General features: G+C 33.8%; 1 protein-coding gene across 4 annotated transcripts in view; it reads right to left on the minus strand.

Moving 5' to 3' along the window:
- The window catches only part of CFAP47 (cilia and flagella associated protein 47), a 300169-nt gene that overhangs the window by 166265 nt on the left and 114009 nt on the right, over positions 1-19895 (minus strand). For all 4 annotated transcript variants that reach the window (XR_005262638.2, XR_011804865.1, XM_038173027.2 and 1 more), the window contains 4 exons: positions 18690-18916; positions 15817-15997; positions 5532-5728; positions 1244-1387 (listed from right to left, as the gene is read on the minus strand). Coding sequence is in view for 2 of the 4 variants with exons in the window: in XM_038173027.2 (XP_038028955.2) it covers positions 1244-1387; positions 5532-5728; positions 15817-15997; positions 18690-18916 (749 nt within the window). In the remaining 2 variants the exon portion in view is untranslated. The remainder of the gene's footprint in view (positions 1-1243; positions 1388-5531; positions 5729-15816; positions 15998-18689; positions 18917-19895) is intronic.

A 19895-nucleotide genomic window follows, 5' to 3' on the forward strand; every position in this document is an offset into this window, starting at 1 on the left:
ACCTCAGCCCATCGGTGCAGCCTATCCAGATCCTCCTGCAGAGCCTTCCTACCCTCGAGCAGATCGACACACGCACCTAGCTTGGTGTCATCTGCAAACTTACTGAGGGTGCACTCAATGCCGTCATCCAGATCATTGATGAAGATGTTAAAGAGGACCGGCCCCAGCACCGAGCCCTGGGGGACGCCACTAGTGACTGGCCTCCAACTGGACTTGGCTCCATTCACCACAACTCTTTGGGCCCGGCTATCCAGCCAGTTTCTAACCCAACGAAGCGTGCGCCAGTCCAAGCCAAGAGCAGCCAGTTTCTTGAGGAGAATGCTGTGGGAGACGGTGTCAAAAGCCTTGCTGAAGTCAAGGTAGACCACATCCACAGCCTAAAATATGTTCTCATCCATCTTCATTCCTCATATAAAATATTATTTTTTCAATCATTTCCATCAGTCCTTCAGCTAAAATGTTCTTCATGATTATTTGTCATCAAAAGATTCGGGGTCTTTGGCTTTTAATAGTTTTATAATACTGGATTTCTATACTGCATTACGTTTGTTTGGTAATGCATGCAGATGGATTACTAGTGTTTCACAGAACAATTTGGTTTTGTCTTTGGCAATTCACGCATTTGAATAGCATCCTGCAGGCAAAATCTCCCAGCTAGTGTACAGGCAAAAATACTGCTTCTTGCTAAAGGTATCACAGCCTTTCCTCTGCTCTTCAGTTTTAACATTTAGAATAGTGATTACTTTGATGGCAAAATCAGCTTCTAACTAGCAGTTTACCTTGTAACAGAAATTGTATTATGAAACAATCAAGTACCCATCAGCAAAATTCATTTGTAATATAATGAAAAATGCTCAATATTACTACATTATTACTTAAATAGTGAGATAACATTTAATATATGTCTTTAAATTCAGAATGGAACACTATGTACATTTTTATAATCAAAGGTCAGAATCTCCGTAGAATAACTAGTCCACTCACTGAAATAGAGGGTTTGAAAGAAGAGAAAATAAGTGAACAAATAATAATAATCTTTAACTTTGGTAAAGTTAATTTCTTTGTTGCTTTTTGTTTTTTTGTTTTTTTCAGCTAACAGGAAATATGTCTAATTCACTAAAACTTTCAAGCAGGTGTTTAATGCTAGTAAGTACTTAAGCAGTTACTTTCATAAGTTGGAGACTGATGGAAGTTTTATTGACAAAATAATTCTTTGTAATGTTTAAACTAATTTCCTTCTTACCATTGATAAGCACTCAGCAACTGGCTTGAACATGAGAGGATACAGAGCTGTTTCACCTATGCCCACATTTATTAGAGGAGGGCCATGAAAGCCCTGTCCTTCCAAAACTGCTTCAAGTTTCCAGTCCTGGCTGGACATGTTATTCTGAAATCAAAGAAAAGTCATAAACTAGATTATGCATTTCAAATTTTCAACATGAATTTCAGCTTTTATTTGCAATTATCAAAACAGAGCACAGCTCCTTTTTTCCCAAAATACTGGCTCAGAGCACCTTCTAAATCCCTATTCCTTGGACTCTGAAATCAAAGTAAAGACATAAATTAGATTAGGAATTAAAAGCTTACAATATGCGTTTTAGTTTTTGTTTGTATTTATCATCAAATCAGAGCTCTTCTCCTAAAATACTGGCTCTAAATACCTTCAAAATCTCTTATTTCTGGTAAAGAGTTGCTAGCAATCATAGTATCAGTATCAATACTGTCAGCAAGAAGACTCATTAGAAGAATACGATCATGACACAGTTAACAGTCAAGATGGAATTAATAAGTATCATTATAAACGTTTACAGGTATCTTTACAGTGCTGTTTGTAATGCCTGCCAAAATTCTGTCTCTTTTGCTCCTGTGGGAAATCCTAGCGTGCCTTTTTGAAGTGCTGATGTGGTATATTAGCACACAATGCTTCACTTGGCCACTGAGTGTACTACAGGACCAGCCTTGCTTTCTAATTAAGGACTCTCTCCCAAAGGAGTACAGTCCCGTGCTCTCAGAAACTGGACTAATCTCTTCTAAAGAACGGTTGTCTTAAGTAGCATGAAAGCCTATTTATGAAGTGTATTTTCCCTTGCATCTAGACATATCGTAGCACTGCTTGATTGGGGTAGGTAGATATTTTGTAATATATGCCTAAGGGGCTGCATAAAAATCGTAAAATTTAACTAATGATATTCAGCCTCCTACTATTTAAAGGAAATAGATAACTAAACATCCAATCTACAAAAAGGTAAAAAAAAAACATCTGAAAAGGACAGAATAAACTGGCATTCAAGAGCTAATATCAGCCTTGTCAAAACAGAGATTAGTCTGATCTACAAAAAGAGGAATTAATCCTTTTACCCAAAATTGTCTTGACCCATGGAAAACCACAGATAAATGCCAGAGGTAAGCAATGGATTTTGGAGAATGAAGATGACAACCTATTTCAATTCTTTCTTCTTTGGAAAGTCTCTTAAACTCAGCTCTCTAAACCTCATCAACAATGCACAATCAACTGTAGTTATCAGAGCTAAAGTCATGGCATGGCATGAGATCTGCAATATCATATATTTAGGCTGGGATTAATATGTATAATCAACATTTAATACTTTGTTATTAACAAGTAAATATCCTAGTAGTTGAGCAGAAATGTCTTGTTTGGAATACTGAGATTTGTAAAATGCCTCAATTTTTCAAAATACTTCTATCACTACAATCTCCAAATCTGTAATAATAACAATTGCAACATCAGTGGCAGAAAGCATTAAAGTAAAAAAAAAAAAATAATAAAATAAAATAAAATAAAATAAAATAAAATAAAATAAAATAAAATAAAATAAAATAAAATAAAATAAAATAAAATAAAATAAAATAAAAATAACCTCATTACCCCCCTCATGCTGAAGATAAAATAAAAGTAAGAAAAAGAATTAAGAAGATTATTATTCTTCTCTTTTTTTTTTTTTTTTTTTTTCTTCACTACAGCATCAGGAACAACTATATCCTTTTGAAAAACAGATTGACCAGTTCTAAAACTAGCTGGTCATCATCCTTTTTTAAATGATTGTTTTAAAAGGAGGAGAGAGGAAAAACATCACTGTGATTGTTCTTTGATATGTTAGAGAGGAGGACAGTCAACATTTGTGGGCCTAAGTTGTTTTACTTTCAATAATTTCTAGAGCCATTGTTATCAGTTGTTTCCTTTACCCACACTAGTGATGACTATATTGATGAGTAGCGTGTTTCTCCTTAATCTCAAACAATAATTTATCAGTTGAGAAATGTAGTTGACAAACACGGTCATTTTGAAGTCCTTCTGTGGCAAATTCTTCCAATACAGCATGAATTTGTTTAAAACATTCTAATGAAAGGTCAACCACAAATATCAGAAAATGAAAATACATTATTTTACTCCCTTGCACCTATGCATTAACAAATAGTTTTAATTAATTGCTATCTCAAAACCTGTTAAATTAATGACAAACACAATTAATGCTAAAGGAGTTAAAAACATTTCACAGGATTGTAGGTGATTAGACCTAAGGTACATAATAAGGTCACATGTATAGGATCTATACCTTTTCAATGTAGAGGCTGAAAGTGAATGAGAGAACAATTACATTCATTTCACACTTGTGAAAATTATGGATACTTCTGATGTTCAGACTGAACTTGCTTATCAAGAAAGGAACAAGAATGTGAGATTCAGGCGGGTTCTTATTCTGGTTCTGTCACTGTGTGTTGTTTAAGCAAATCACTTGACACTTTTTTGTTCCATTTATAAAATGTTTCACCTACCATATAGATGTTATGACAGTTCGTTTGCTAGTGCCTGTAAGAAGCAACACTGAATATGAGGTTCAAAGAACCAGGTCTAGCAGACTGAACAGCCCTACCTTGAATGACAAACATAAATGATAGTTAACAACATAAAAGTATGGAAATGTTTCTGATTCTGTATTCAGTTCAGGAATTGAAAAGCATAGAGTAAACCAGACACAATGCTAGAGCTAGAAAGAATAAAAGTAAAACATGTTCCAGAGATAAACACGTCTCTTATGCTGAACATAAAATAAACCTTGTAAAAACATATGTAATCATAAAATTAAGCTTAAAATGTAAAAGGACAGGAACAACTTCACATATTTATTTATTTTTTTTTATTCATCAATGTTTGATTTTGCAAATGTAGGGCATATATTTTAGCATAGACTTGTCACATGTGCTTTCCATGGGAGGAGGCAGACTAAATGAGAGATACACATTCTTTCTCTCTCCTTACACACACATACAAAAACACAGATTATATGCTCCATTTGGAGTACTTTTTAATTCCTTGTTAAGAAAACAAGCATAACTTAACAGAATAAATATATGACTGCTAAAGAAATTTTAAAGCATATGTTTATGAACATTTGGAGGTCAACAAAAATAAAAATAAAGCCAATCTGTTTAGAAGCCCTCTGTCTGAGAAGGTGGAAAAAAAAATACTTACCTTTCTGTGTTACATAACAGCCTCATTTCAGCTAATGTAATGTTCAATAAATCAATTGTAAATAAATAATATATGAATACTTTAACATTTATGTGTAAGAAAAGATAATGCTGTAAAATGATTTCCTTTGATTTTCTTTACTATTTTTTCTCTTTCTTAATCAATTAATTAGTTCCTTGTCAAATCTCAGTATTTCACTGAGTATCCACAGTATCATTTTTTGATAGATATTGTATCCATATTTGAAGCTGCTGCCATTCTTTTTTCTACAAAATCTCAGATAATTTTTCTATATAATAATTCACTAGTATTCTTAACCGTTATCAAAAGCATTATCAAAAGGTCACTTCAATTATATATATCAAGCCCTAGTTCAAATCTCAGAAAACATTTTATCATCCTTCTTTGTTAAAGAATTTGTATCCCTTTCTCTTGCAACTCAAGCTTCTTCCCTATCATTTGCTCATTTTTCTTCCTTTAAATCTGAGTTGTCTAAATTGTGAGCAATGATTTTTCTGAAGGAAATGACATTCTAACCTACACTCCATATTCACTCCCTGGTCATATACCTCATCTGTTAAATGCTTAAAATGCAAAATAGATATGATAAAACTATACGTAATATTCTGCCTACACTTGCCACATTTTGTAAATTGCATGTAATCTAACTGTAGCATGCTCTTCAAGAGAACTCCTTTAAAAAAAAACACCACACACAATGAATTGTTCCTTAGATTAAACAACTCTTTTTTCACCTTTAGTATGGTAACCAGTTATTAATTAGCAGATTATCAAATATAAGTACAGAAATGAAACATTAGAAATAAACTCCAATAATTTACTCTCTGAACTGCTAGAAACTAATTTTCCCAATAAGCCTTACACCACATCCAATATGGATTTGGAGTAATAATACTGAAGTCAGTATTTACATGCTTTTGTGGATTTTGCAATAGTAAATTTTAACTGTATTGATCGAGAGTTCAGTTTCTAAGAATCCTTAATCTTAGTTTAGCTTCAGGCAGTAAAGTGAACTTACAATTGGAATATCCTGAATCACTGCCTGGTAAGCTGGAGTTAGAAATTCAATCTCTGCTTCAGCGTGGCTTGTATTCACTACACATTTAATCACATAGACACGAATATCCCGGGAGGACTTCAGGAGAATCTCACAGCGGTAGCAACCAGCATACTGAGGAATGAATTTTATAGGAAGCTCAACTGCATCACTTCCATCTAAAACCAAACAAACAAAAAACAGTGAAAGGTAGCAAAACTTTTCAGAAACATTTATTTTACATGCAGGATCTGGGCAGAGTTCCAGTAAACTGTAAGAGATTCTCCATAGTAGTACATAACAACAATTTAAAATGAGCAATGTAGTTTTAGAAGTATTATAATGAAAGAATGGCAAAAGGCCAAGTTTTCATTTAAAAAAAAAAAAAAAAAAAAAGGATTTAAACATCCAAACAACATTTTCTATTGTCTTTAATAGAGTACAAAGAGGAATATTTTAAAAGATCTGTTAAACGTGATAGATACGCTTATTGTATATGAATTATTGTAAATATCAAAAAAGTACAGTAGTTACTATCAAATGCTCAAACACTTTGGTCAACAATTACCATGAAAGACACTGGAAACAACAGAATTTATTTGGTAGTCCTAATAACAACTGGAATTCTATTAAATTTAGTAGTTAGCATGAGAGCTCCTTGTTAGACGTTTCCTATGCACAATTTTGGATTGAACGTCTGGGTTTCCAAAAAGGTCTGAAGTGTCCAAATTAAACAGAATCATTGTTCTACTTTTGGCTGAGTTAACTGGCTTTGCAGAGAGGCTCAGACAATGCTGTGTTCTAGAGTTTTAATGTAAGGAATGGTGATAACACACAGGTGTTTTCAGTTGTTGTACAGCAGCGCTTGTACAGACCAAAGGACTCATCTTCTCATGCTGCCCCTGCCAGCGAGGAGGCTGGGGGTGTCCAAGGAGTTGGGAGGGGATACAACCAGGACAGCTGACCCAAACTGGCCAGAGCAATGTCCCATACCACAGAGCACCATGCTTGGCAATAAAAGCTGGGGTAAAGAAGGAGGAAGGGGGTGAGAGGATGACACATGTTCAGAGCGATGGCGTTTGTCTTCCAAGAAACCACTACATGTGATGAGCCCTGCTTTCCTGAATGTGGCTGAATATTTATCCGTCTGCTGATGAGAATGATGCTGATAGCAAATGAAGTCCTTGTTTTGCTTTGCTTGAGCATGGGGCTTTTGCTTTACTTAGTAAACTGCCTTTATCTCAACACATGAATTCTCACACCTTTACTTTTCCAATTCTCTCCCTCATCCCTCCTGGAGAGTGAGTGAGCGGGTGCATGGTGCTGAGCTGCCTGCTGGGGTTAAACTGCAACAGTCATAAAAAGTCCAGTTTGCCCATTCCAGTGCATGTAAGAAAAACTCCCCACAGTAATCCCTAGAGTATAGAAGAAGCAAATACAAATGCTTTCTGCATTTGAAAATAGCCAGATCTAAAATGTCTGCTACAGAGACATCCTCTTCTGCTCTCACTTGTAGAAAGAATCAGAGACTTTCACAGTATCCTGCCCCCTTCACTAGCCCTTTTAGGACACTTTACAAAGCAGAAGGGAAGGCACTTTACAAATGCCACCAACTGGCCACCAAAAGAGTTCCATTCAACCATCCCAAGAGCCTCTAAGGAACTTGAAAAACTGAAGACTGGAGCTGTAACAACTTCCCTGTAGTTTTATATTTAACAAAGACTTTCTTTTCAGCATTTTACAAGATTAGAAACCAATGCCAAAAGCCCACATTGGAAAGATAATGAAGAAGGTCAGAGACAATGTATTGACATGACAGAAACTTACAGATAAAACTCTGTAAACAATTCACTTCTCCCTAAGGGGGAACACCTGGCAAATTCTTGTGGAGCTTCCCTTCTTCTTCCTTTAATGTGGCTTATTTTCTATTGTTTTGTATAACCAGACTTTGAAAGTGCAATCAATCTTTATTTGCAATGCTGCTCATTCTCTTTCATTAAGTGGTGTTCCTCGCATATTCAGTTCTCACCTCTGCAAATGAACAGCAAACTGAAGCTCTCTTGTTGCCTTATGTCATCTGTACTTCACTTTTTGCACAAAAATAACCAAAGTTCAAGAGAGAAATCATATAAATGGCAGTATTAATCTTTCAACATTACTAGGCTATCAAAAAGAGTATAAATTGCACCTCAGGTTTAACCCTCTCTAAAATAAATATTGTTTGTTTGTTTTTTTGTTTGTTTGTTTGTTTTTTGTCTTTTTTTTTTATTTTCTGCATTTTTTCATGCAAATTTTAAATGCCATAAAGTAAATTGGGCTTATAAATCTAATTTTAGCATGTTTTCTTCTTACCCAGTCCTGTAAAATATGCAGCAAAGATTAGATTAGGAGCTAGTTAAAAGATTAAAATAATCCATAGGGTCACAACTGACCTTACAATTTCTGGGACAAAAGCAATAACAGTAAGCAATGGCCAGCAGCCCTTGCATTATTTCCATGTAACAGGAAGCAGAGCCTGCATCCATGGAAATGAATGAGACTGCAAGCATTCCTCTGACAGTGAAAAATCAGGCAGAACAATACCAGTTGCTGGTACATTTTCCCTCTCTAGACAGGATATTCATTGTTTGATGGGGACAGATTTCACATGAAACAGGCAAACAGCCCTTGGACCATGGGCCCTAGATTCTCCTTCTTGGATGAGCATCCTAATCATTTTGCTACAGTCATGGTTGCCTTAGATCTGAGCTCTAATCATTCACAGGAGCTCCAATCATAGAATCATAGAATATCCTGAGTTGGAAGGGACCCTTAAGGATCATCAAGTCCAATCATTCGTAGGTTCTCTCAGTTCAGCTGGCTAAGCAAAGAACTCTTCCCATGACAGTCTGTTGTCTGATAATGAGGAAATGCTTTGGGTAGAGAAGGAACAACAATTTGAACATTCTTGTGCTGAGAAGTGCAAGCAAGTTTCATCACCCAATATCTTGGTCAAACATGCTACATACTAAGGACTTTTAGAAGCAGGAAATAAAACACTTTATGAGAAGTTTCATTTTATAGATTTGTGTTAGATAAATGCCTATGGGAAACATTTACTTGATTCTGAATCTGAATTGGGTTTAGAAGTGAAACAGTTGTCAAAACAAGGGCAGTTGCAAAAGTAGAACTTTTGGTGTAATATGACCATACATTCTTGGAAACCTAATTTACAGCATGTAGGTGTTGATCTTGTTCTCTAGCAAATGGCTAGCATCTTATGCCATCTATTTGGTACAAAAGACAATCAGATCACCATCTGGAATCAATAAAGCCCATGTTTTTTGGTTCTTAAAAATCCCACAACTCTTCATTTTAGGTCTGCCTGACTTGAATTCAAAGTTAATACTCTAAATGTGTTAGCCAATGAACAGTACCTTTAACCTTTAAAACAAAATAAAATAAAAACTCACTTCTTGTTGACATTAGAATGAAATGAAAAACATATGCTGGATTCTAGTAAAAATATTACATTGTAGATTCGTTGCTATTTAGGCCTATTATAATTTCTGTTAGGAGGGTAAGGGCTGGAATAGAAATGCGATTCTTTCATATCACAATCTGTTGGCATAATTTCCAGTGGTAGGAAACTACATGTCTTCAGCAGTTAGTCAGCTATATGCACCTTCTATTAGCTTTTATTCAGTAATGATGTTAATATCTATTCAGAAAGTCAAAGCTCAGTCTCACAGTGAACTTAAGTCAGCCTCTGACACCGCACATGTCACACATAATTGGCTACATTGAACTGAAGACCGAATTTGCAGGCACAGACTCCTGTAAGGTTAAATAAGCAACCATGCTGAAGAGCCCAGAACTCTTCTAATTTCTGTTTATGTATTGGGTCTTCAAATGAACTTATCTGAATTAGAACCTCACTCTACACAGTAGTCTTGAAAAATCAACCATTCTTTTACATCCCTTAATGAGTGCTGATATGGTTTGAAATTTTTGCTATCACTGTGCACATTCGTTTGCTGATTAATTTTTTTTAGCTCTATCTGAATACAGCAGAAGAATTTCTAAGAAGCCCACTAACTGATTATTTATTCTTTTCTCCACTTCAATACAGTACATCCTTACACATCTAAGCAAAAAGTTAATACATTAAATCAACTGGAAAAAGGAAAATTATGCTGGAAAAAGAAATGGCCTGGAAGCAGTTTTTTCCTAATTGATTTTAAAATGCAAATGGCAGTGATATATTTTCAGTCTTGTCACAAATACTTATCAGCCTTGAACATGTATCAAATTCAGAAACTGGTGTGTGGCACTATAATAAAGTAGAATGAATAGTTTCTTGATTTTCTTTGTTTATTTTTGCTTATTTTGTTGTTGTTGATTACTTTTTAATAAACATGGACCCTCAGTATTCCTAAAGAATAGTTGTAAAAACTTTAGAGATAAGCAGGCTACACAGTAACTATGCTAAGGGGCAACTGAAATGCTGCCAAATAAGAAGTTTACTTAATATAACTGAAGAAAGACAGTGAAACTAAGGTGCTTTTTTAAGTCACCCGATACACAGACCCTCCTGAATAGGGCTAGCCAAATTATAAAGTATTACATTTGGAAAAATATGCTAGAATAAATTTTTAAGCCTCTGTATCTTACATCACAAGAACAGAGATACAATCTGTCAAAAATAGTTGCCTAAAATTTACATATATCAAAAAGTAATATATGTATGTATGACTAGAATAAGGAACTGGCTGAGGCAGGATCTTTAAAAAGTGAGCAAGAGAAGGAAAGAGGAGGAGGAGGAGATTAAGCAAAATTTCCTACAAGCAGAGAAGATTGTTCACAACTAATAAAAAGAAGTATACTGAATGCATAAGCGTAAGTTTACACAGGAAGACTCAGAGACAACTTTTTATAACATTTACTACAAAAGAACAAGTTAATGAAAATTAGTAATGAAGTCTTATCGCTTAATACAAGAAGTGCTGGCTAGATGTTTCTGTAGTACATGGTAATACACGTTCTTTTTGTCTGCAATCTAGAATTTTTTAAGGAAAGATGTTGTTTCCTTTAAAAAAATCTACAAAGAAGGACTCCATGGTAGGAAGTCTCTAGATAAATCAGAAAAAAAAAAAAAATCAATATATGTGTGTGCATTACAAAGAGCATTTTAGTGACTCTGGCAACTCTAAATTAAAAGTAATTATATTAAATTTAAGATCTATAAAACACATGTCTTTAAAAAAACACAGCAAAATTTTCTAATTATTAGATGATTTTACCCTAATGGTTCACAGAATATATGAAGGCAGATGGATGCTTATCAGGTTACAGTTTTGAGAGCCATAAAAACTCTCTCTATATTCAAAGTTTCTTGTGATTTCAACTTTAGAAGGCGGTCAGGGAACGCCATCAGGACAGCACAGCAATCCTTCCAGTCACAGCATGGAACAAGTCCAAATATGCACATAATTAAAATGAAAAGAGTCCAATGTCTTCTCTCAGGACTGGTGATGATGAGAAACAGGACCTGACAACACAAGATCTATTACTGCCTTTAGAGCAGCAGTACCTTCTATGCCTCACAAATGTAATTGTGTCAAGATTGCAAAGACAAAGATAAGCCTTAACACTGACAATCATGTAAGTGGTTGTCAGCATTCACTGATGAAAACCTAAATCACATATCAGCATCCTCAGCCCTACAGATTTCATTTGTCAAGTGAGCTTGAAGCCTTCTCTTTCAATCCACAAATTCTTCACTTAGGCAGACTCCAGGTTTCCATGAATCTTCTGAAAGACAATACTAAATTCTGAACAGAGAACGAGGTCCAGAATTCTCTGATACGTTTTCTGAGGATTAACAACTTCACCACAGCATTAAGCCTATTCACACACCAGAATACGTGAAAGGCCTTCAAAAAGTTTTTCGCAAATCAAAACAAAACAAAAACAAGAAAAACCACCAGAAAAAGCAGGTATTCTCCACTGAATTAACTGTTGCAGGTATTAAACACAAATGAAAATCATCCGGTCTAATATTTAATTTCTTCTCGCTTCTGCAAGACTAAAACATCTTTCTACTAATATATGTACATACTCAATAAATGTAGCTGCTGTGAAACTTGTAAGGACAAAGAGCTACACATCATTTTTCAGTGACACATTTTGAAATAGAATAATATATATTTTTTAAATTATTTGTATAGAGAAAGAAAGGAATGTTATCCTTTACACTTCTAATTCCATTACTGGCTCACTATCCTCAATGATTAAGACCACCAAAAGTAATTAAATTTTTCTTACTATACTGCCAGTTAAATCATAGAACTGAACTCTGAAGGTCTTAACGTGATAAGGAGTTAGAATAAAGCCTCAGAATATAAATGGTAAAATGAAAATATAGCAAAGTTGTGTTTTGGCCAGTAACTATGTAATTTTGCTTAAAAAGATTAAGACTTTCTGCTTTATAAAACAAAACAAAACAAAACCAACAAAAATAAGATACTGGAAAAGTTATGTAGCATTTGTACCATGGAACACTAGGATGAAATAACAGAATTACTGATAACACTTTATTGAAGAATAGATTTAAAGCCTCAGGAAATTGCTTTAGTGAAAGGCAAAAAAAAAAAAAAAAGAGAGAGAGACTGTTATGATTAAAACCCAATGCTGAGAAAATATTTGAGACATCATTTAAAAGTCATAGAAAGAAGACTGTTAGTTGTTCTGCACTTTACTTATTGGTCAGTATGGCAATGAGAACATACCATGTCTCTAACTACAATTATAGTTTACATAAGAAAAATACTGAGATTGGATCTGCATTGTAGAGTTGGTTATTCATGCATAACATTTTCATAAATCAACACAGTTTAGAGGTGTGCCTTTTTGCTGTTTCTGGTGTAGATTTTGGGGTAGAATGTAAAATGACCCTCTTTGCTAACGTGACCCTCTTTGCTAACAAATGGGATATAAGGTATTATTCTAAGGTCTGGTGTTTTTTGTTTGTTTGTTTTGTTTGATTGCTTGCTTTTTAAATTGCCAGTAAATACCAAAAGATCAGCCTAAAATTCAGTAGTCATGTCAATATGGGCACTTACTGCAGTCGAATAGGCATGCCAATACGCGTACTTACTGCACTCCTTTAAATAATAAATCACATTCTTTTCAAGAAGAATGTAATTGTATTGTGCATTCTATGTACTGTTCATAATTACTGGTAGAAATGAAGTTTACATCTCATTATGCAAGAGTACCTTAAACCACTTGGTTGCATAAAACTCTGTTCTATAAAAAAGGGGGTCACTTAAAGACAGCCACTTAATTAAACCCATTGGTTATGTTGCTGAAAAGCTTATCACAACAACCATTTAATGAAATCAGAGAAAACTAAGAAAGTTGAAGCTTTCTTGCGGGAAGAGGAAAAAAAAAAAAAAAAGAAAGTAGAAAAGACAGGTTTGATAAGAACTATAATAGCTTGTAATAATAGCTTGTATTCCTTATTATAGCTGCATAATAGTGAATGAAACGTTTACCATAGCTTACAGTCTAATAGACAGTCTTACTGGCCTTTTGTTTTGTACTGGCTTGTGTTCCCTGTGTTCATAGCTTTAGCCATTGCACAATTTCTCACTTAACTTCTCACTTAAAGGAAGGTCACTTCTTTATCACCAGTCACAAAAGTAATGGCTTCTTGACTAATTAGGGATTATGGCAAGGAATGGGAGAAAGGAAAACAAAGGGATAGAAACCATTAGCTACAACCTAGAACTAATAGTAACTTGTACTGTTTTTGCTCTGGAAACACACACATATACTGAGACAGATGAAGTAAGACAGTCAAAACATTTCTACATGTTATATCCATGGAAACCACCAACTTGTCTGTTTGGTGAAACATGGAGGTACGTTAGGACGCTACTTCTCTGTTCTTTAAAATCTGGAGCCATTATCTGAATTCCACTTGACATTTTAGCCTTTTCATTCTTTGCTAATATACAGTGCTATGAAAAAAGTAACTTATTTCAAGGTTATAATAACCCTTACATGAGTTTTTACATGCTCCAACTCATTATCTTTTGGCTTATAAAGAAAAACATTTTTATTTTCCGTTACTTTTTGCCTGAGTTATATATATATATATATATATTACACTGGGATTGAACTACTTACTAGGCCAGTTCTGATGATCTAAAGCTACTAAAGCCCATAGGATGATGTTCCAAGGCAATGGTGATAAATCTGTGGTATGTAGTCTTCTTACATACCAAAATTTTTACTTAGCAAAGAACAAGTTACATTCTGTGTATTTTTAAGAGGAGATTTAAGACAGGTACTCAAAGTGCAATTGAAAGAACTCTGAGTCTTTCCAAAATCAGTCTCTATTACGTTTTAGCATGCAGTCTATTCCCAACACATAGTTCCATATGCTTGATTGCACCGAAATACATAGATCATGAGGCTATTCTAACTAAATACTTTTTCACAAAATCTGTCATTACTAACTTGACAAAGTATATATATATATATATATATATATATATATATATTTTTTTTTTTTATTATTTTTTTTTTCATTTCATACCAATTTCCAAATTGGTAATGAAAAGTGGTTAAAATTGTCCAACAAGAACTAATTCCTGAGAGCTCACTTTCTGATGGTTCTCCAGCAATGAATGAATAATAATAATAAAAAATTCTCCAGTTTTTCAATCTGCTTAGCTTATTATTTTTGTTCCAGTCAAGTATATTGTTTTGGTTTTGGTCAAGATGTCATACTAGGAGAAAGATAAACATATTGTATTCTTCCTTATATCTTAAATCTGTAATATTGTCAAATATTTAATAAGCCTATTTAACAAGATCTATTTTTACAATAAAATATGTTCAGTGGCATTGACTTTTACATTTTAATTCCTTGTTAACAGCGTTCTTAAAATGTTTGCCAGACATTTATACTGCTCCCACATTCTAAGTGTGTGTGAGGGGAGACAGAGAGTGATTGTATTCTCTGCAGCTCTTTTGGATTTTTTTTTATATGCTTTCCTTTGATGGATAAAGAATCAGCACAAATTAAGAGAAAAGTAAACACTTCCTTACTTTAATGTATTTTTTCACTATATTTTAGTAATTTTTTATTTTTTTTTAGATATCTTCATCCACATTTAAAAAAAATGCAAAAATAATTTGAGAAGCTGTTAAGTAATAGTGACCTAATACCTGGACAGTTATCAACCTTTGTTCTGAGATTATGATGGAAGCACAGTATCATGTCATTATTAGATTGTGCAGATTTTGTCTGTGCAGATTTTATTCTCTTTCTTGGATGGTTTTCCCATTTCTATAATACAATCCAAAGAATACACTACACCACTCAACAAAGCCTTTACAATTTTTTAGTATCACCTCTATCAATTATTACAAACACAGGCAATTATTTTTTTAAAACTGACAACAAAATAATTTTAACTAGGATTTAAACACCCTGTCACTCAAGAAATATTTTAGCCTCCGACTTGTGATACTTCTATTCTACAGCTTCTACTGACCACTAGTCTACTTGCTTTTAATACTACATTTTCACTTTCCTGAAAATGTGCCTGGGAGACCTTAAAATGTTTCACAGCGCAGATACTATAATCTAAACAGAACAATTCTGTAACAATTTCTGACTTGTCAGGAATTCCTTATTTTTCCTCCAGAAGAGAAACCAAAAATGCATGGGGTGCAACAAGTATAAAAACATAGGCCATGAAAGCACAACTGATTTCAAGTGCCACTGAGAAGTACAGGGACTTACAGAAGGAGTCTACTTATCAAGACTTATAAGCAATAAAAAGAATCTGTAGATTTTTCACATTAATAGACTGACTATATTTCAAGCCTTTACTAAATTTACTAAGGAAATTAATACTTAATTTGAACCAGCAAAGCCAAAACTTATTTGTCTGTGTTGTTACCAGATACTTCTGGGACAACACATTAACTGTGATATAAATGTGCGCGGATCAGGTAAATATAAACATAAATTTTGGTCTAGTTCTTTTATTCAATACAACCTAGAATGCTATATAGGTTTACATAAATCATTCTAAAAACTAGTTAAAGAAGGATCAAAATGTGAGCCAAGTAAATAAGAAAACATTTAAAATTTCAGTACAGGACTTGAGAGAAAGTCCATTTTCTTTAAGTGTTTAGGAAATCTTAGGAAAAGAGCTTCTCTGGGAGAATAAATCAAATCCATTATATTTATGAATATTCTTACCTATTTTCTCAGGTGAAACATCTTTTATTGAAGGAACTTTCAAATTAACTCTGCTAGATGCCAACACTGGAACAGAGAGTTTCTCAGGAACGTCAAATAATTCTCGCATGCTCACTTGTACACTGTAATCCACATACTTCAACTCTGGTGGGAATTTACGAGGTTTTAGGAGTTCGCATCTCTGCAAGTGAAGGAATAATGTATACATATGAACAATGATCTCATAATAATTTCAGGTTAGGAAGATACAGGCTTAAATGCGTAATTCCATGACTTGTAAAGTGGTAATTAGTCCTGTTACATAGCAATGGTTGAGAGGCACTCCTAAATAAAGACTGTTTGGTACAATTTTCTAGATATCATGTATCTGAAGCATTAATTTAAAAATAATGTTTTGAGATTTACAGTAAAAACACCTCCTACTCAGAAACCACCTACCAACCTTTAAAGACACTCAGAGAAGAGGAAAAAAAAAAAAAAAGAAAATATTAAAATAAAAATGTATTTTGTTTCAGAACAGGTGTTTCTTTAATCCATAAAATTTCTGATTAATGATAGTATGAAAAAAGAAAAAATATTTTGACATTCTGTGAGAAATTACTGTATAGTTAACTGTGCTAACTTTACTATTCAAATGTTGACAATATGTTCGAGAAATCAAAGCATTTAGAATTAATTTTATGGACAAACAAGCTCCTCCGTTTGGTGAAAGGCATTGCTAATTCACAGCATGAAACATTTTAGTAAAGTTTTAGCATAACACATAAAGGCAAAATCAAAAGAGGCTTCTAAATCTCAAAATGAAAACTAAATTAGACACCTGAAGGAAATCATTACTGAAAGAACGCAATGATTTAACATGCGACTTGCTCACAATTTTAATTTTTGATCCAACAACACAGTATATTTGCAATGCTCGAGATAAACGATAAATTCAACAAATTTAGTAACTGTAGTAACTCTAATCATCAAAGATGATCAAAATAGATCTCTCTTTCTTGCAGCAAGGAAAAGAAGGTGTAAAAGCACTGTACAAAAATAGCCAGGATTTTCAACCATGCATATAGACAGGTCAAGTAGAAACACGAAATATACATTCCTGAAGATGTATATCCAGTCTAACTTCAAAATACAGCTTGCATTTATTGCTGTTTTAAATGGGATTTAAGTGAACATGAGTAAAATTTAGTTTAATAAAAACTTTGGACAGGGTCTTTTTTTGTTCAGGAATGGTGGAGGGGATATTTAGACAATGAACATAAAAGAATACTTCAACTCCAAATTAAGTTGCAGAGCAGAAGCCCCCCTCAAAAAAGAAGTTTCTTCAATAAATGCCACCAGAATTTCTATACTCTCACTTTTATACAGATAGCAAGACAGAATTCATAATAAAAAGAACAATAGGAACAGTTTTTAGAAATTTATGTGCATAGTGGATTTCCATACTGAGAAATATTTTTAAATGAAGTTTTTTCTACAGCAGCAGTATAGCAGAACTACTTTATTTTATTTCTCACGAGCAAATAAAAAATTTTCTGTACATGAAACAAATATGTCCTTTTGCATGTTATTTTCACTTCTCCCACGATTATTTATTCAGTAGTACAAAACGTGGCACATTTCATTACTGTTTTCCACTGTTCTTCAATGTAGGTAAATTTAGCACTCGTGTTAGATCTTAGCATACTTAGTCATAGAGAGACTATTACCATTACATTCCATCTCAATTAGATCCACAGCTTCAGAGCAGTCAAGTCTTTCATCAAGTCTTTGTTAACCAACTGTGATATTAAAGGACTTCAGTTAAGAAAAGTTTATAAAATGTCACCATGGCAGCATAGCAGGTATGCTCAAAACAAAAATATTTGTGTCTAAATTACATGGTTACAATTCTTGTCCCATGACAAACATATTAACATTAACTAATTTGATTTGTATTACTTTTTAAACTTATCTGTAAACAAAAAGGCATAAATTTAACAATCTCAAGACTCTAGGGAAAATTCTCTCCCCCTAGCACTGGGAATCATGCAGCACTGGGACTGGGAACCATACTCAGGAAGGAGTCCAGCTGAAAAACTGGAATAACATACAGCTTCCCAGCCAACTGCCTGAGGTCAGGTAGCATCAGGTTCACATGGGAAATTAAACAATAAAACCCAGACTTTGGCCATAATCCATAGATGTTTATATTTGAATTCTATGTGAGAAAAAAGCTTGGTTATTTGGGAGTATTGCTATTATAAATTCATTCACAAATACTATTTGAATGTCTACTGGACTATCTAGGGTTTTTTTTCTAGATGCTGAATTCTTGGGGAAATACCCCTAGGTTGGAATTATGTATAGGTAGGGAACTATAGCTTATAAGGAAGATCCAGTGCTTTCCAAAAGTATGGTGTATTGATTGCAAAACAAGAAAAAGTCTTTCCTGCTCCTCAATTTGGTATGTCTGTTCTTATACAAAATAATTATAAAAAATAAAAATTCTGTTAGAGAATTTTCTTTCCTTATAAAATGAGCATAAGGACACTAATACAGACATCAATGCATAGAGTATAAAAGATTCTTTAATCAATGTGTATTTTTCAGAAGCTAACTGAAATAAACCATCAATGTTCTTTTTAACTGCAGCTAACATTTCTTAAATGGTGACCTTTTAATCACATGAGTGAGGAAGCAACTTCAGAATGAATATTTAAATTGTGTCTGAGGGAATGAGGATTATAATCTGTCAGATTGCAGAATATATTAAAAACAACAACAACAAAGACTTCATTAGACTATTTCCTGAAAATTTAAAATTTTAAAATTTCATTTTTACACACAAGAACGGCTAAATAATTCTAGGACCAGATTTCTGTGTTTCTCACCTCTACTCTGGACAGCCCTAGCAATGCAGTTGCAACTCGGACACTACTGCTATCCAGAGTCTCTGTGATCTTTCTTCTTTCATATTCAATATTTGACATTTGCTGTTGTGCAGCAATAGCCAGAGCCCTTTCTCTTGATTCATTGATCAATGGAATCCTGAGATTTTCTTCAAGAGTCTGCTCAAGACTGCATTTCAAATATAAAACCGGCTCTGCTGCACTTGGACCTGTTTAAATAAAAAATAAAAAATATAAAATAAAACCACCACCACCACCAAAAACAATACTTGTCAACTGCTACTATATCTTCATAGAGTACTTAAAATCCTTAATGTTCAAAGAAAAACCTGAATACAATATTCCTTTGATATTTAGTTACATGTTACTTCTCCAGTACATGCTTCCATAAAAAAAATATTTTTAATCATAGTGGGGAAATAAAAATTGACACAAACTGAAATCCAAATAGAAGTTGCTTTTCATGGTTAATCAAAAATCCCAGACTTCAGTGTTACTACTACTACAATGGCAATAAAACTTTCAAAAGGCTGTTTCCTTTAAAACACAACCACTCTTTTATTCCTTTAGATCATGTTTCATTGCTCCTAAAAGAAGTCACCATCAATATAACTCTGATCAGAGATGGCAAAACTCAAAGAGTTTTTCCAGTAAAATTTTCTGAGATCCATAGTTCTCCTTAAAGCTCTCTGAAATAAATACCAACAAATCTTTCCTTGTCTCTCCTGTACATACACTTAACTTACTTCAAATTTTCACATTCATATGTAGAAATATCAGTGGAAAAAAAAATTTTGCATCTTGGAAAGCAAAACTGCGGGTGAGAGCTTTTACGCATGCACTAGTATCAAAGGATCTTAGAAAAAAAATGTTCCATCTTATTTGGCAAAATGCATGCCAAGAGCAGCATATTTTTACCCTTTACAGAAGGAATGGAAACAGATAAGAGAGCTTAAATTAATAAATGAGAAGTGGTGCGTAGATTTCTGATATTTCATGCAAGTGCCTTAAATCAAAATAATCTTGCACTGCTCTGGTTAGCTTTTGACGCATAGCAGAGAAAGTTTCATAACTGATGTACATCTCCGTATTTTTTTCAGTGAATACTTTTTACTTGGTCAAGCTGGTCCACAGAATCAAACACACTCAGCAGTGACTTTCTTCAGACCTCTGCCCAGTCTGGCTTGA

The sequence above is a fragment of the Anas platyrhynchos genome, chromosome 1 (genome assembly GCF_047663525.1).
Source record: "Anas platyrhynchos isolate ZD024472 breed Pekin duck chromosome 1, IASCAAS_PekinDuck_T2T, whole genome shotgun sequence".
Classification (NCBI taxonomy): domain Eukaryota; kingdom Metazoa; phylum Chordata; class Aves; order Anseriformes; family Anatidae; genus Anas; species Anas platyrhynchos.